Source organism: Phalacrocorax aristotelis, chromosome 1, assembly GCF_949628215.1.
Source record: "Phalacrocorax aristotelis chromosome 1, bGulAri2.1, whole genome shotgun sequence".
Classification (NCBI taxonomy): Eukaryota; Metazoa; Chordata; class Aves; order Suliformes; family Phalacrocoracidae; genus Phalacrocorax; species Phalacrocorax aristotelis.
Window position 1 is genome coordinate 74967677 of NC_134276.1, and position 13529 is coordinate 74981205.

At 38.4% G+C, this 13529-nt stretch overlaps 1 protein-coding gene across 4 annotated transcripts in view; it reads right to left on the bottom strand.

Moving 5' to 3' along the window:
* The window catches only part of CYFIP1 (cytoplasmic FMR1 interacting protein 1), a 78327-nt gene that overhangs the window by 39282 nt on the left and 25516 nt on the right, over positions 1-13529 (bottom strand). For 2 of the 4 annotated variants that reach the window (XM_075093790.1, XM_075093761.1), the window contains 12 exons: positions 12913-13017; positions 12644-12735; positions 11293-11410; positions 10447-10569; positions 7844-7969; positions 7371-7537; positions 5256-5403; positions 3260-3413; positions 1884-2040; positions 1221-1317; positions 794-870; positions 592-700 (listed from right to left, as the gene is read on the bottom strand). In XM_075093790.1, the coding sequence (XP_074949891.1) occupies positions 592-700; positions 794-870; positions 1221-1317; positions 1884-2040; positions 3260-3413; positions 5256-5403; positions 7371-7537; positions 7844-7969; positions 10447-10569; positions 11293-11410; positions 12644-12735; positions 12913-13017 (1473 nt within the window). Of the gene's footprint in view, positions 1-591; positions 701-793; positions 871-1220; positions 1318-1883; positions 2041-3259; positions 3414-3716; positions 3865-5255; positions 5404-7370; positions 7538-7843; positions 7970-10446; positions 10570-11292; positions 11411-12643; positions 12736-12912; positions 13018-13529 lie in introns of all 4 variants that reach the window. The other 2 variants (XM_075093771.1, XM_075093781.1) reach the window with 1 other exon arrangement.

Genomic DNA, 13529 nt, shown 5'->3' on the forward strand with positions numbered 1-13529 from the left:
AGCAAAAATGCCATCAAGTTTTGAAGTGAGAGTCAAGTTACGAGACAAACTGTACAAGGGCTATGACACTCCACAGATTAACAGACTCTCACATGGTAAACTCGCATTCCGAACACACAGAAAAAAAGCAGATGGATGAAATTTATAATGCATGAACAAATTAAGTATTACAATTACATCCCAATTCTCACAAAAACAAGTAAAACCACATGTTCCATTTATAACTAAGTATTTATATCAGCATTTTATGCTTCCATGACATGGTGCCAACAACATATTGAAAACTGGTGAAAGACATTATTAGGAAGACAACGCTACCACACATGACATTCCCATTTGACTTGTGTTTCCTTAACTGCAACAGACATTTGCATTAAAACAGGATCTTTTAAGTTTGGGTTTTTTTCCTTAATTTACTCCTTCACATGACAAAAAAGCTGATTCTCAAATGTCAGTTATGCCACTTACATGACAAGACAAAAAGCACAGAAAGAGTTTCATATACCTACATTTATGTAGGTATATAAAAGCTACATTTGCACCATTGGAAAATTGCCAAGCAACTCGAATACAAAGTATGAGTTAACTCACTTGGACATGTCTCTGTTTCAGCAATGTCTCGTAGCGGTTGGACTGTAGCAACTGGATGGTTGCTCCCTGATTCTTGCATTCTGAACGTAATCGTTTATCCAGAAGCAGGCTATTAAGAAAGGAAGAAAATGCTTACAGTATATCAGACAGCAAAGCAGAGCAGAAATGCATGAATAGAAGTTCTCACTAGTGGAATAGCTACCTGCCAGCCATTGCCTTGTAGTATGCAAATATTTGGTCTGCCAGCTTGTAGACAAATTGGTCAAAACATAGGTTTACCTTGGGGGAAAAAAAATTGTGCATTTAGAGATACTTAAAATTAAAGGAGGGGACCTTATCCAAGACCTCCCACTGTTCATCAAATATAATTAAGAAAGTTAATGGATGCAAATTTCCCTGTACAAGAGAAGATGACATTCAGTCTTCAACATTAACGTGAGGCATTTTGCACAGGTCTACAGGTTTCCTCACAACGTATCACCCAACCAGTTACCCATCTTCTAGTCTTTCTTCCCAGCTTGTCTATTACCTCCAACTGTCCTGAATCTCTTATAATAGGTCTTGGCCTTTAGCATAATTTTCACATTCAGATACAGACTATTTTTCTCCAGTAGGTAAGGTTACTTTACCTCTGCCTCAATCTCATCATAGAGGAACTGCTTCTTAAATTTAGTAAGTGCATAATGAGCACTGTCATTATAAAGGTCCAAAGAATACAGAACATACCTGAATGAAAAAGAATTAAAAAAAAGTTACACCTCTATAGAAATTATGATTCTTTAGGATGGTGCAATCAAGATGATGTAAGCCAGTCAATATTATAACCGACATGTTTGCATGAACCACAGAATCATTTTTGGTTGAGTTTTATATATAACGAATCATACTTTCTCCTTTACAAAACTCTTTTGTTACTTCAAGAAATTGTATAAATAAGTTTGCAGTCTGAAACTTGTTTTCTGGACGTAGCTTTCCATCAAAATGGAACTAGTGCTTTTACCACTATGCATATTTGACATCTTTGAGGAGTAAGTAAGGAGAACTCACTCAGGCAATAACATGTTTGGCTGGTGCAATGATACTTAAATGAAAGGTTTCTTATTTCAATTACTCATTTCAAAAAGTAAACTTTGAGAATCTGTAAATCAGCAAATATAAGAGAAGAATATATGAAGGTTTAGAATACTTTCTCAGTGTCTGCTTGTTAAAACCAATTAAAGCAGTAACATTATAATACAGAGTGACTATCGTTAAGAATAATCATTCAACTGAAGAGCAGAAGTAGGTCTTACTCCATCATTGATGCCTCTTTGGTCTCCAAAATATGGTCTGTCAGAATCCAAGGCATGGACATCTCAATGGGAAACTGGATTCTTCTGCCCATGGTCAGCTCTAAGAAGAATTCCCTGAACCACAGCTGGGACAGATCACAGCATTGCTGCAGGGTTTCTTTTGGAATAAATAAGGAAGAATTACACTTCTTACAGAAATAGATTAAGAACAATACAACTGTGATTCTGATGATGCAATGTGAAACAAAAAAGCAGGCCTGAGTCACTAGAGCTACACCTAGCCCAAATATGTAAACCAAATTCAAAACGTAATGCCCATTACTTTTTCAAAGAATTCCGAACTTCATGTTGGCCCACAAAGTGGTGCCTCATTACAGAAAAAGTGTGGAAGTAAACCAGGCTACCAGTTAAATGGAAAAACTATGTACACCAATAAAGGGGGACTTCTAGTTTGATTTCTCAGCTGGGGGCTGAGAAAGCCGTACACTGAACTTGGGAAGCAGCAGGTGAGGGAGACCAAATTGTACCAGATCCACCAGTACCATCTCTCCCTCTGGAGGACTGAATCACTCCACAGGTTCCTGTTGATCAGATGGGCAGGAAATGACAGACAGACACATGAAGGAGGAATTAAAACAGGAAGTTTTTTAAGCCACTGTCAAGGACACGAAGGTGTGCTTCCCACCTCTCCAGGAAACACTCAGCACAAGCCTCCTTTTGCAGAAGGCTTCACAATCAAAATGGGAATGAACTCTTTGCATTAAGATCTTCTGAAGGCCTTTTGAAGCACTGTTCCCCGGCAGCATTATGACTGACATTAAGAGGCTCCCCCTTCTCTGAGGCCAAAGGAGTCCATTAGCAAAACAAAAATGAAAGACAACACAGCATGGTGATGACAAAGACTAGGTACGTTCAATGTCAGTAGGTGAATTCTTTAGGACAGCATGTTTCCGATTACAATTAACTGAATAGTAAGAGTAGTGAAATGACATCAAATTTACCACAACAGAGAATTTGTTTCCTCTGTACTTAAAACAGAAACAAAAAACCCCAAAAAACTCAAAGCACAAAAACTACTTCCTTTTCAAAATTTCAATGTGTATAGGCTTATCTGTCCCTTGTTTATATAAATACATACATTAAAAAAAGGGAGGTAACATATGAAGTTTGACACATTATAAACGAATGTATAACAAGTTAAAATAAAAATCCCACCACAATACTGAATATCACTTCTCAGAAAAAGTTCAGACAGACCAACGCTTTTGATAAATAAACCAAAGGTAAGTTGGCTTAGGCAATCGGAAACATTTTCCAGTTCGTGTTAGAGGTGTTAGGACATGCTAAGCTGGACACTGATCATCTACATATCTTACCACTGAAATTTATCAAATGAGTGTAGAAGAAAGACTCGCGATGGAATTTTTCTATGTCCAATATGGTGGGTCCCTCAAGGCTACTTCTCAAGGTTTTCTTGGAACCACTTTTGTCAGCAATGAGGGACTCTAACATAGTTCTCACCATGTAAAGCTGTATCATTAAAGGAAACAATTGTGGTGGAAAGGGGGGGGAAAAAAGGAAAATACACATGGTACATTAGTTGAGCAACACTGAGAATTACTATCAGTAAGCGACTGCTCCACTTTAAATTGAAAAATGGCACTGTGTGGGTAAAAGCCTTTCAGGCAAGAGGAACAGATGCAACGCTAGCCTATGCACCAGCACGAACGCCTACCCATGCCAAGGGGACCTCCACTGACACTTAGCAGCAGACCATTTGCAGTGGAACAGTTCACATCACCACAAAAGTAAAAGTAATAAGTAATGTCTTACCACCAAAGTTTAAAAGAGGCGGATAGATGTAGGACTGCCTCAGAAACTTGTGTGTCACATGCATTAGCTTTTCCAGTCCCAGAGCCTTGAGCTGCTTCAACAGCTCAGCAGAGTTTAAGGACTCTGTCATAGTGCGAACCATGTAGAGCTAAAAACCAACAGACAGGGGCAGGCAGGGGAGAGAGAATCCGTTAATAAAAACACATGGGTAAATAAGAAAGGGGAAACAGAAGCAGAGAAAATGTGTTAGTTTGTTAAAAACGAAAAGCAGCACAGTAAGCATGCAGAGGAGGACATACAGAAAGGTTTCTTCATTCAGAGTAATCACTGCAATCCGGTGCTCCCTCAAGCGAAAGGAAAAAGTTCCCGTTCACTTCAGAGGACGCTCAGAGCGCCATTAGTTTCTCAACTGATTTCCATGTATTACCAATTCATACATAGCCATTTTAGAACTGCATAAAACTGAGAAAAACCTATCTAAAAATCGATATATTCGACTCCCCTTCCTCCCGTCAGCCAAGACAGACAAGTGTGCCAGCCCAAGAGCAGAAAAAGCAGACAGAACCATGTACTCTAAATAGCCTGTTGCAGCCAGTGAAACAAAGCCTTTAAACAAACCAAGCACAGGAGAAGCACCGTGGTGGTGACATTTGATTTTTTTCCACCCAGAAAATTAGAAAATCAAAACATTTTTTTCCAATCCCCAAAACAAAATCTTTATTAAACACATCTTAGCACAATTTAAGCAACTTTTTATTACCAAGGTTATTATCCATACATGCTCTCTTCCCCACAGCTTAAAATATACTATTTACAAACCACAGTGGCCTTAAATTTTTTACCCTAAGTGCTCAGTACCTCATTTTCTCAGATGAGCTATGAATACCAGATCATACACTCTCCAACCAAATTCACAAAGAAAATAAAAAAGATAATTATATGGAGGTAACAAGAACAAGCACCTAGGTATGGGATTTCAATGACTATCACAGAAAACACACTTGAAATACCTCTTGTTTTAGTGGCAGCAGCAGATTGAACAGATTTTAGGGAGCGGTTTTATCATTCATTACTGAACAGTAAGAGGGACCTTGTCAGAAGCCAAATACTCTCCCATATTTTACAGGCAATAATTTATATTTTAAATGTATTTTAAAACTACATAAACATCTATTGTACAATGGGGTTTAACAAAAAGAGGAATTACCAGGGAGTCAGTCAAGAGATAAATCAAATAATTCAAAAATATTAATTAATTAACATTAGGAGCTCATTGAGGAAATATTTCTTCCCAGTAAGTCAAATTAAAGAGATTGATTCATAATTTTTCCAAGTTTTCAGAGTAGAGAGTGACAGCAACCCAGACAGAGGATTTTGATTAAGTATATATAAATTTTGTAAACATAAAACTAGTCAGAGTAGGTTTTGAACATTAAGAAATAAAAAAGACCCTGCAAATTTTAAATCGTTCAGGCCAGAGAGAAAACATTTCATGCCATAATTGTTGACAGGTATCACAACCACCAAACAGGAAAATACCTGAGTGCTGGAGGGTCCCACTGCACGCCTCGGGACCTTGATGTCAAAACCACTTTTGGGGTCCTTCTCTCCCCTTAGAGCTGGGTCATTGAAGGGCTCGTGGCCAGCTTCCCAGTCACAGACTGTCTTTCTGATGGCCTGCAAAACACTGAACACAATTCACGCTACTTCAGACTGGCACGCATCCCATTGCATTGAGGAGATCGTTTTACTTTTTTATGCACTCTTCCACATGCACAGAAACTTTGCCACAGCATTCAGGAGCTCGGGCTAGCTCAGAGCAGCCGCAAACGATTTCGTCAACAACTTCAAGAATGCCACATCCGTGAAAAGAAATCGCTTTGCACTGTTATCAGAAAGGATAGTGCAGAGCCCTTCTCTGTTGGAAGAAAGCTGACCTCTGAAATTGGTTTACCAGAGACAAAAGTCACATGTCAAGACATCACCCCTGCAGTCCTTAGCAAGCGCATCAAGCCATTTTGTTCTTCTAAACCACAAAAAGCAAATTATTCCATCAAACCAAAGCAGATTACTAACCAAAGAGAGACAATTCAGGTTTGAAATAAAAAGAAACAGTAAAAATCCTGTTTCCTGCAGAAGCCCAGAATTCAGCTGGAATTTATATAGCCAGCCTCGTACTTCTAACTCCAAATACTGAACTGGACTTCAGATGCTTGACAGAAACACAGCCTGCCATGTCCTGTGCTGAGCTGAATGATCAAGCAAACATATCCTCCCAGACCTGAGCAGGTATAAAAATAATAGTTCCCTATTTCATGAAAGTCCCTGGAACAAACTCCAAGACAGACTCTCCCTTGATAATTTTAAGTAATTTGTTTATTTTTAGCTTATGATGTTTTTTTTGTGGCAGCCAGAGCATTTAGCAATAGCCCAAGTAGCCAAAGACTTTCACCTCTGAGAGCTTTGCAATGAAACATGGGAGTAAATGGTAAGCAAGTCAAGATTAAAAGCAAACAATTAGAGACAAAAGATAAGGTCATGAAATGCCAACAGTCCCTGTGGGAAGACAGAGCACTTGGAAGAGAAGCATAAGGCTAATAAGCCAAAAGCAGCAGAAGCTGAGAAAGAAGACAGGATGCTAAGAGGGCAGAGATAAGACTGTGGGGTGGGGTGTAAACATGAGACACAAGAAGACACACTGGAGTCAAAGAAGGTGGACAGTAACACCCTTCTTCAAAATAAAAATACTAGTCTTGCTTTCAATATTACAGTATGTACCTTTCCTTAAAATAAAAATAAACTACAGGCCACACAGGACTTCCTGTGGTAGTCCTAAGTGGCTTAAGACAGCCTGGACTCTTACGGTAGCCATGTTCACAGCCATTAATTTTTGACTCAACTTCAGACTTCTTCCACTTCCAATATATATTCAATCAAGCTAACTTTGAATACCAGACTAGTAGGGGAGTTGTCCTGGTTTCAGCTGGGATAGAGTTAAATTTCTTCGTAGTAGCTGGTATGGGGCCACGTTTTGGATTTGTGCTGGGAACAGGGGTGATAATGCAGAGATGTTTTAGTTGTTGCTAAGTAGCACTTACACTGGTCAAGGACTTTTTCAGCTCCCCAGGCTCTGCCGGGTGCACAAGAAGCCGGGAGGGGGCACAGCCGGGATAGATGACCCCAACTGACCAAAGGGATATTCCATACCATATGGCATCATGCTCAGTATATAAAGCTGGGGGAAGAAGAAGGAAGCGGGGGACGTTTGGAGTGATGGTGTTTGTCTTCCCAAGTACCGCTTATGTGTGATGGAGCCCTGCTTTCCTGGAGACGGCTGAGCACCTGCCTGCCCATGGGAAGGAGTGAATGAATTCCTTGTTTTGCTTTGCTTGCATGTACAGCTTTTGCTTTACCTATTAAACACTCTTTATCTCTACCCATGAGCTTCCTCACTTTGAATCTTCCGATTCTCTTCCCCGTCCCACCAGGGGGGAGCGGCCGAGCGGCTGCGTGGTGCTTGGTTGCAGACTGGGGCTAAACCACAACAGAAGTACAGACTTAAAGAGGCAAAATTTAACAGCTGTGCAATTCTGGGACAAATGTAGTAAGATTTGTGAAAAAGAATACAGGAGAAGATGAAAACAAGAATGTTACCTCTGAATGACATTTTTCTTCTTTTTAATGGCTTGTCTTAATGGCTCTCTAAGTGTCACCTGGGCAAAGTCTTGAAGAGCTGCATAAATGGTATGGCGAATGGCATGATTGAAAACACTTTCCATCCTTCCCATCAGCACCTGAAGACCTTTGATCATGGCAATCACCTAAAAAAAAAAAAAAAAAAACACCACACCACAACTGTATTTTTCTTATTTTGTTTGTATAATTGTTCAAAAAGCCTCTTTTTAAATACAGAAAGTTATGAAAGGGGTATTAACAAATCCCAAAAGAAAAAGGACAGTTTTCCTGTGCCGCTCCTACAGACTGAATGGAGGAAAAATATGCTCTTTCAGAGTCAACACAGGGCATGATGTCTTTTTGCACTGGGTATAGAAAATGCTTATAGAGAATGTTCTCCTTTGTATATAATTAATCTTTGGAAAATCTCTATTAAAAAAGATTTATCTTACCTCAACCAAAGCAAACTTCTCCTCACTAGTGTAATTGTATCTTGTTGCTCTTTCATATTCTTCCGCATTGTCAGGACAGTCTTTATTAGAATATTTGTCAGTTGGGTGTACCAGCTTCCACGAATACTGCAGTTCACACAAGAGAATAGGGAGAAAAAAGATATATATTTTTTTTTTGGGGGGTGGGAAGAAGGAGAGAAAAAAAAAAGGCTTGAGAAACACAAAACATAGCTGGACCCAAATAACATGCTTTAAGAAATGCTCCAGTGTTTTCAGTAATATCTGAAAATTAATATTTGGTACCATTCTTAAAACCCACATAAATTTTGAAACGATTATCTAGCAGAAATGCCAAACAATAATTTGCCTAACAAATTTTCTTGAAAGCCAGCGATCCTGCCTTAGCTCAAAAAATGCAATTCACACTCAGCAGGTGATGCACTTCAGGGTATTTTTCACTGAGCAAATACTAGCATAGGCAAAAGTTTCTTCTCCATTACAAGCTGCAGAAACACAGAGAGATCTCAAAGCATAACAAAATAATCCATCACACCTACACACAAAAAGTGGAGCTTCCAGCTTGGCCAAATATTCACGTTTAGAATTGAAAAGACAACTGGAAAACTACCCATTTTGGGGCGGGGAGGTGTTATTGTTTACTAGGCTTAAAGGTGTGGAAGTAGCTTTATTAATCTGTGACAATATCAACTGCACAGCATGCATTTCTCTTTCATGCTGCCTTTTCAGTTCACTGCAAACACAGCTCAAAATGTTCCTGAGCAGTGTCAGGCTGATCTAATATCCATCAGGGTGCTTCTCGTGAAAAATCCTAGTCACATTCAAATATAATTTTCTCACAGTTTGAGTTCAGCCAATAGTAAGGTCTGGTTGATACTATCTTTGCATAAGTGTTAGATTACAGAGCAATATAAATTTAGCTACTATCATGGATTAATGTTTGCACCAATTTACCTGTGGTAAGGAATAGCATCATGCCCTGCAACCTAAGTGCTACAAAGAGGACACTGGGGAAATTATTGATCAAAGATGAAGTATTTTGGGGGCATTACGTTCATGGGGTTAGGCTGGACATCAAACGTATGCTGAAACTTATCTGAACACGATGCATGTAACAGAGTTCGTGGATACTCATTGAATGCAGAAGACAGGTAAATAAATCGGATAATCCAGAGCAGAATAAATTCTCAGTAGGAGGACAGGGAGAAGGTGAACATAAACTTACATGAGAAGTACTTACGGGAATCTATACAAATCAGAAAGACAAAGAAAAACAGTGATAACAGGCAAAACAACCTGCTCTGATCCCCAGAGAAAGTTTGTTCTGGAACTGGGAGGACAAAAACAGAGCTAAGAATGACAGATGTTCTACAGGGGTATAATAAAATAGAATTTCTGCAGAGATATAATAAAATAGGAAGATTGCCACTGTGAAGAAAAAGCCTGAATGCAGCAATTTGTGATGACAGAAATAAAGGGACCAAGTCTGGGAGCTGCAGAGGCCAGAAATAGATGACAGCAAACTCTCTTAAAGAGAAAAGGAGAACAAGATTTTCGCTATAAAAAACACTGCTGATTTAAATAGGAATAGGATAATACAGGAAAAAACATGACTCATCTACTGGCTTTTAAAAGAGGCAGTTAAAAATACAGATGAGAAAGAAAACTGGGTCTTTAGCTACGCCCACTGTGACCGCACTGGATTCATACAGTGCAAATGGCTTGATGCTCCCTCAGACATCAGAGGCAGAGGAGGAGCAATTCTCGTCTTCTCTCATACAACACGTCATCTGTTTCAACCCTTCCTAGAACACGCATTGGTGCAGATAAGACATGCAGCTAAGTGTCGGCAGCATAAAAAGAACTCCTGCATCCTGGCTTAAGCAGTTTCTTAGTGGAAAAAGAACACAGTCACTTTTCTAACTGGTGTTTTGTTTTAAAATACATTATTAAAATACAGAGAAACAACTCTGCAGGTTCTTTATTTCCCCTCCCTCATCTCCTCTTAAATTTTTCTTCCCTCACATTTACTTTCCTTTCAGCTAAAAACCTAAAGCCAACGGGAGCCTTCCCATTCATTTTTGTGCCTTTGGTTAAGACCTTACATGCTTCAATTTACTAAGCAATGATGTCCAAACATAGCCAGTTGAAGCTGTACTGTCACCTCCTGTGTGACTGCATGTTGGATGGATATTGCTAACAGAACATAATTTTAAACAACATTTAGAGGAAAATAATGAAGCCTAAGTCTACAAAATGTATGTATCAAGAGCAACAAAAACACCTGGTCAAGGCTCACAGGTGATCACCTACTCATTAAATATAACGAGTTGAACGTACTCTAAGAGACTACGTGCTACTGGATCTTCAAAGCAGCAACAGTACTTCTACACTCTAAAAACTTCATGTGCCTTCCTCTGAGAATCTGGTTTGGAGCAGGAGGAGAAAAGGAGTGAAGGAAGAAGGAAAGAGGGGAATTAAGGGAACAAAACACAACATGCATTTTTCATTCTATTAAAGCAAAGCCTGTCCAACCTCACCAAGCCACCTCTTTTTCACCTGGTTTTATTCCCCAGATAACATACCACTTCCATGACATGTGCACTCCACTGGGAGAGAAGCTGCAGGCCTTGGAGAGAGAGATCAAAGAGCTTCCGATACTCCGCATCTGTTTTTTGAGCTTCTTGTCGACCAGACCCAGTCACCACCTAGAACATGATTAAACAACAACAAAAAAAACCCAAATCCACATCAGAACATGCTGCATCCAGCATCCATAGCCAAATTTTTAAACAGATTTATTCTAAGCATTAAAAAAGCATCGTGTACCAACTCCTGCATTAATATCAGCTTTTTTTTTCCAGACACTTACACATCACTGAACTTCACAGATTTTGGTCAAGTGATGGAAATCACTGGTATCCCTAATCACCAAATTACTTTTGTAGATGAATTCATGACACTGATTATGTATATTATATAAAAGTTATAGGTTCTATATATGTATACATGTGTGTATACATGTGCGTTTGGTTTTTGCTTTGGTTTTTTTGTTTGTTTTTTAGCTGATCTCTTAACTTTTAATTTCATTTAAACTCGTCTGAGTGCCCATTAGGAGTAAGGGCTAGACAACCTATTCCAAAAGACACATGCCAAAAGTTCTAGCATACATATCCTAGATATAGATATACAGATATATAAAAAAACGCAGAGGAATACTGCAGTTGCATAATGTATCATTATTATTTTAAATTTTAATAGCGTAAATATCATACAGAGACTGGGTACTAGCCTTGCAGCCAGCTTTGCTTGATTCAGGTGATCAAGCTTTGTCATTTACCTAGCCTGAGGTTTACCTGCTCTTCAGATGCTTAACAAAGACTGTTAATCAGTGACGTGAAATTTGCGTGAATAGCTCTAATCCCACACACCTCACTGTTGCTGTAACGAGCCAGTTCTGATATGAAACGCATATGGTCTTCTCTGATTTGGATCATCTGCTCACATATATTGTACTGGGGACTGCTGCTGGAAGACGTGCATGTCCATCTGTTTCAGATGACAAAAAAACCCCACCTAAATCAGTTTAGGCAATAAACAGTACAACTGATACTGCAAAGAAAGAACCACAATACATTACTTTTTTAAAAAATCTTCCTTTCCTCTATTTGAAGCCTTTACTCTCCTCACACCTCTGCCTCTGACTCTGCACAATGCATTAGCGTTGGATTGCGTTTCTGAGTTCAAACAGCACTTCTTCCAAGTCTTAAAAAACCCTTTTCTTTTCTGTATTTTTTTTAAAGGCTGTTGCTATGAAATACAAACCGGCATCTCTCTTCTGGAGCATACACTTAGGGACAGGACTGAAAAGTACTGAAAGGCAGGGCAGAAGGATAGGTATAGGCTGCAAGGCACATCTAGCTACCTTCAGATTGTTTTTCATTATTCTTGTTTAACTATGAAGATCTTTCAGTATCCTCCCAACTATAAAAAAAGGCATTACTAAGTACTATCAACACGTTATCAAGAGGGACACAAAAGACATGCTACCAAGTATGTCATGTTAAGTAGCCTCATTTTTAGTAGCTCAGTAGGCCCACCGCTGTTGATTTTTCTCTTAGCAATTACATGCAGGTTATGTGGGTTTTTTTTCTGCAGGAATTAAAATGCAAAGCACTACATTCTAAATTCATGTAACTGCATGGAGGGAAGGTCTTGGAGGAGCATGGAAACGTTCACTAAAACCAAGCAATAACCATAAACCATGGAACCATTTATGTAAAAACTGGCTGCATTTTCTAGCCATTTTGCTGTGCTGCACGCCTAGCTACAAAAAAAAAAAAAAAAAAAGAGGGGGAGACAAGCTAAGTTGCTGCTTCATATACAGTATACACATGCCTATTCACCCATGCACTACTACTGCTCACCTTGCTTAGTAAATCCTTCATTTCTTTTAAAGAAAGTTTCATATTTAAAGGAAAAAATAAAAATGAAATTAGTGTAAGATAAAACTAATTTCCTCCAACCCAGGTGATAAAAAATGTTACAGATGCAAGAATGATCTCTGCAGCATAGAAAGGTCTTCAAACAACTTTAGTTAGTTATATCTATTACATGAAGTACATTAATAGTGAAATACCCACACCAAAAAGTAGACCAAAGTGAAAATCATATTAAAGTAATAACCACAGGCCCTAGACTAACATGATTATGAAACTATACTCCAACGGTCAGACTTCCCCAGCCCACACACTCCCTTCTTTGTTTCCTTCTCCCCTTTACCTGGATTTGTTTTCCTCATAATGGGCACTGGTCTTAATGTATCTTGCAAGTTCAATCTGCATGTCACCAAACAGTGGGACAACCTGCAACTGCTGTACACAGGGAATAAATCAGATTAGATAAATTATTAAAACACAAATCTTGGTGAAAGGAAGCCATTATTTACCCATATGATAGTCCAAAGTGATCTTTATTCAATTTAATTACATTTAAAATGCAAGGGGAATTACCATTGAAAAATCACATATTAAGATCACACCTTAACCAACCTTAAAGAACTTGTCTATTTTGGTTAAATTTATCCTTTTCTTTGCATCCAGCTTATAGATGTTACTGACATTTCCATCCATCAGGTACAATCCAAAGCCCATAACCTGAAAAAGGAAAAGCAAACCTCAACGCAAAAGGACCTCAGAGGCAAAAACATGCTCCAATAAGACCATTCTTCTTATCATTACAAAAAAAAAAAAGTAGTATTTTAAAAACACAGTCCTGAAACACCCACCCTCCTTCAAACAGAATATATTTTCAAATACATACATTTCTGTAGTATTTTTTTATTATATGTATATTAGTAGGTTTTATATTAACATTAGCCTTATAAGATGCTACTTGTTTGTATGAAGCGGTAGCATACAAAAAAAATCTCACTGAAACTAGAGTCTGGCTATTTTTAGACAGGTTTTTTTTCACTTCCATTTTATTAAAATTCTGTATGTGCAAACTGATCTGTAATAAAATTTTAGATCTAACATCTCTGAGCTATAGTTTTTTATGGCTTTCAGCATATCTCTGAATTATACACACTCATGCTCCGAAGCATCCAAAAAAAAAATCTAATTATGTTTTGTCCAAGTCATTCATTAACATAAAGTTCTTACAATTC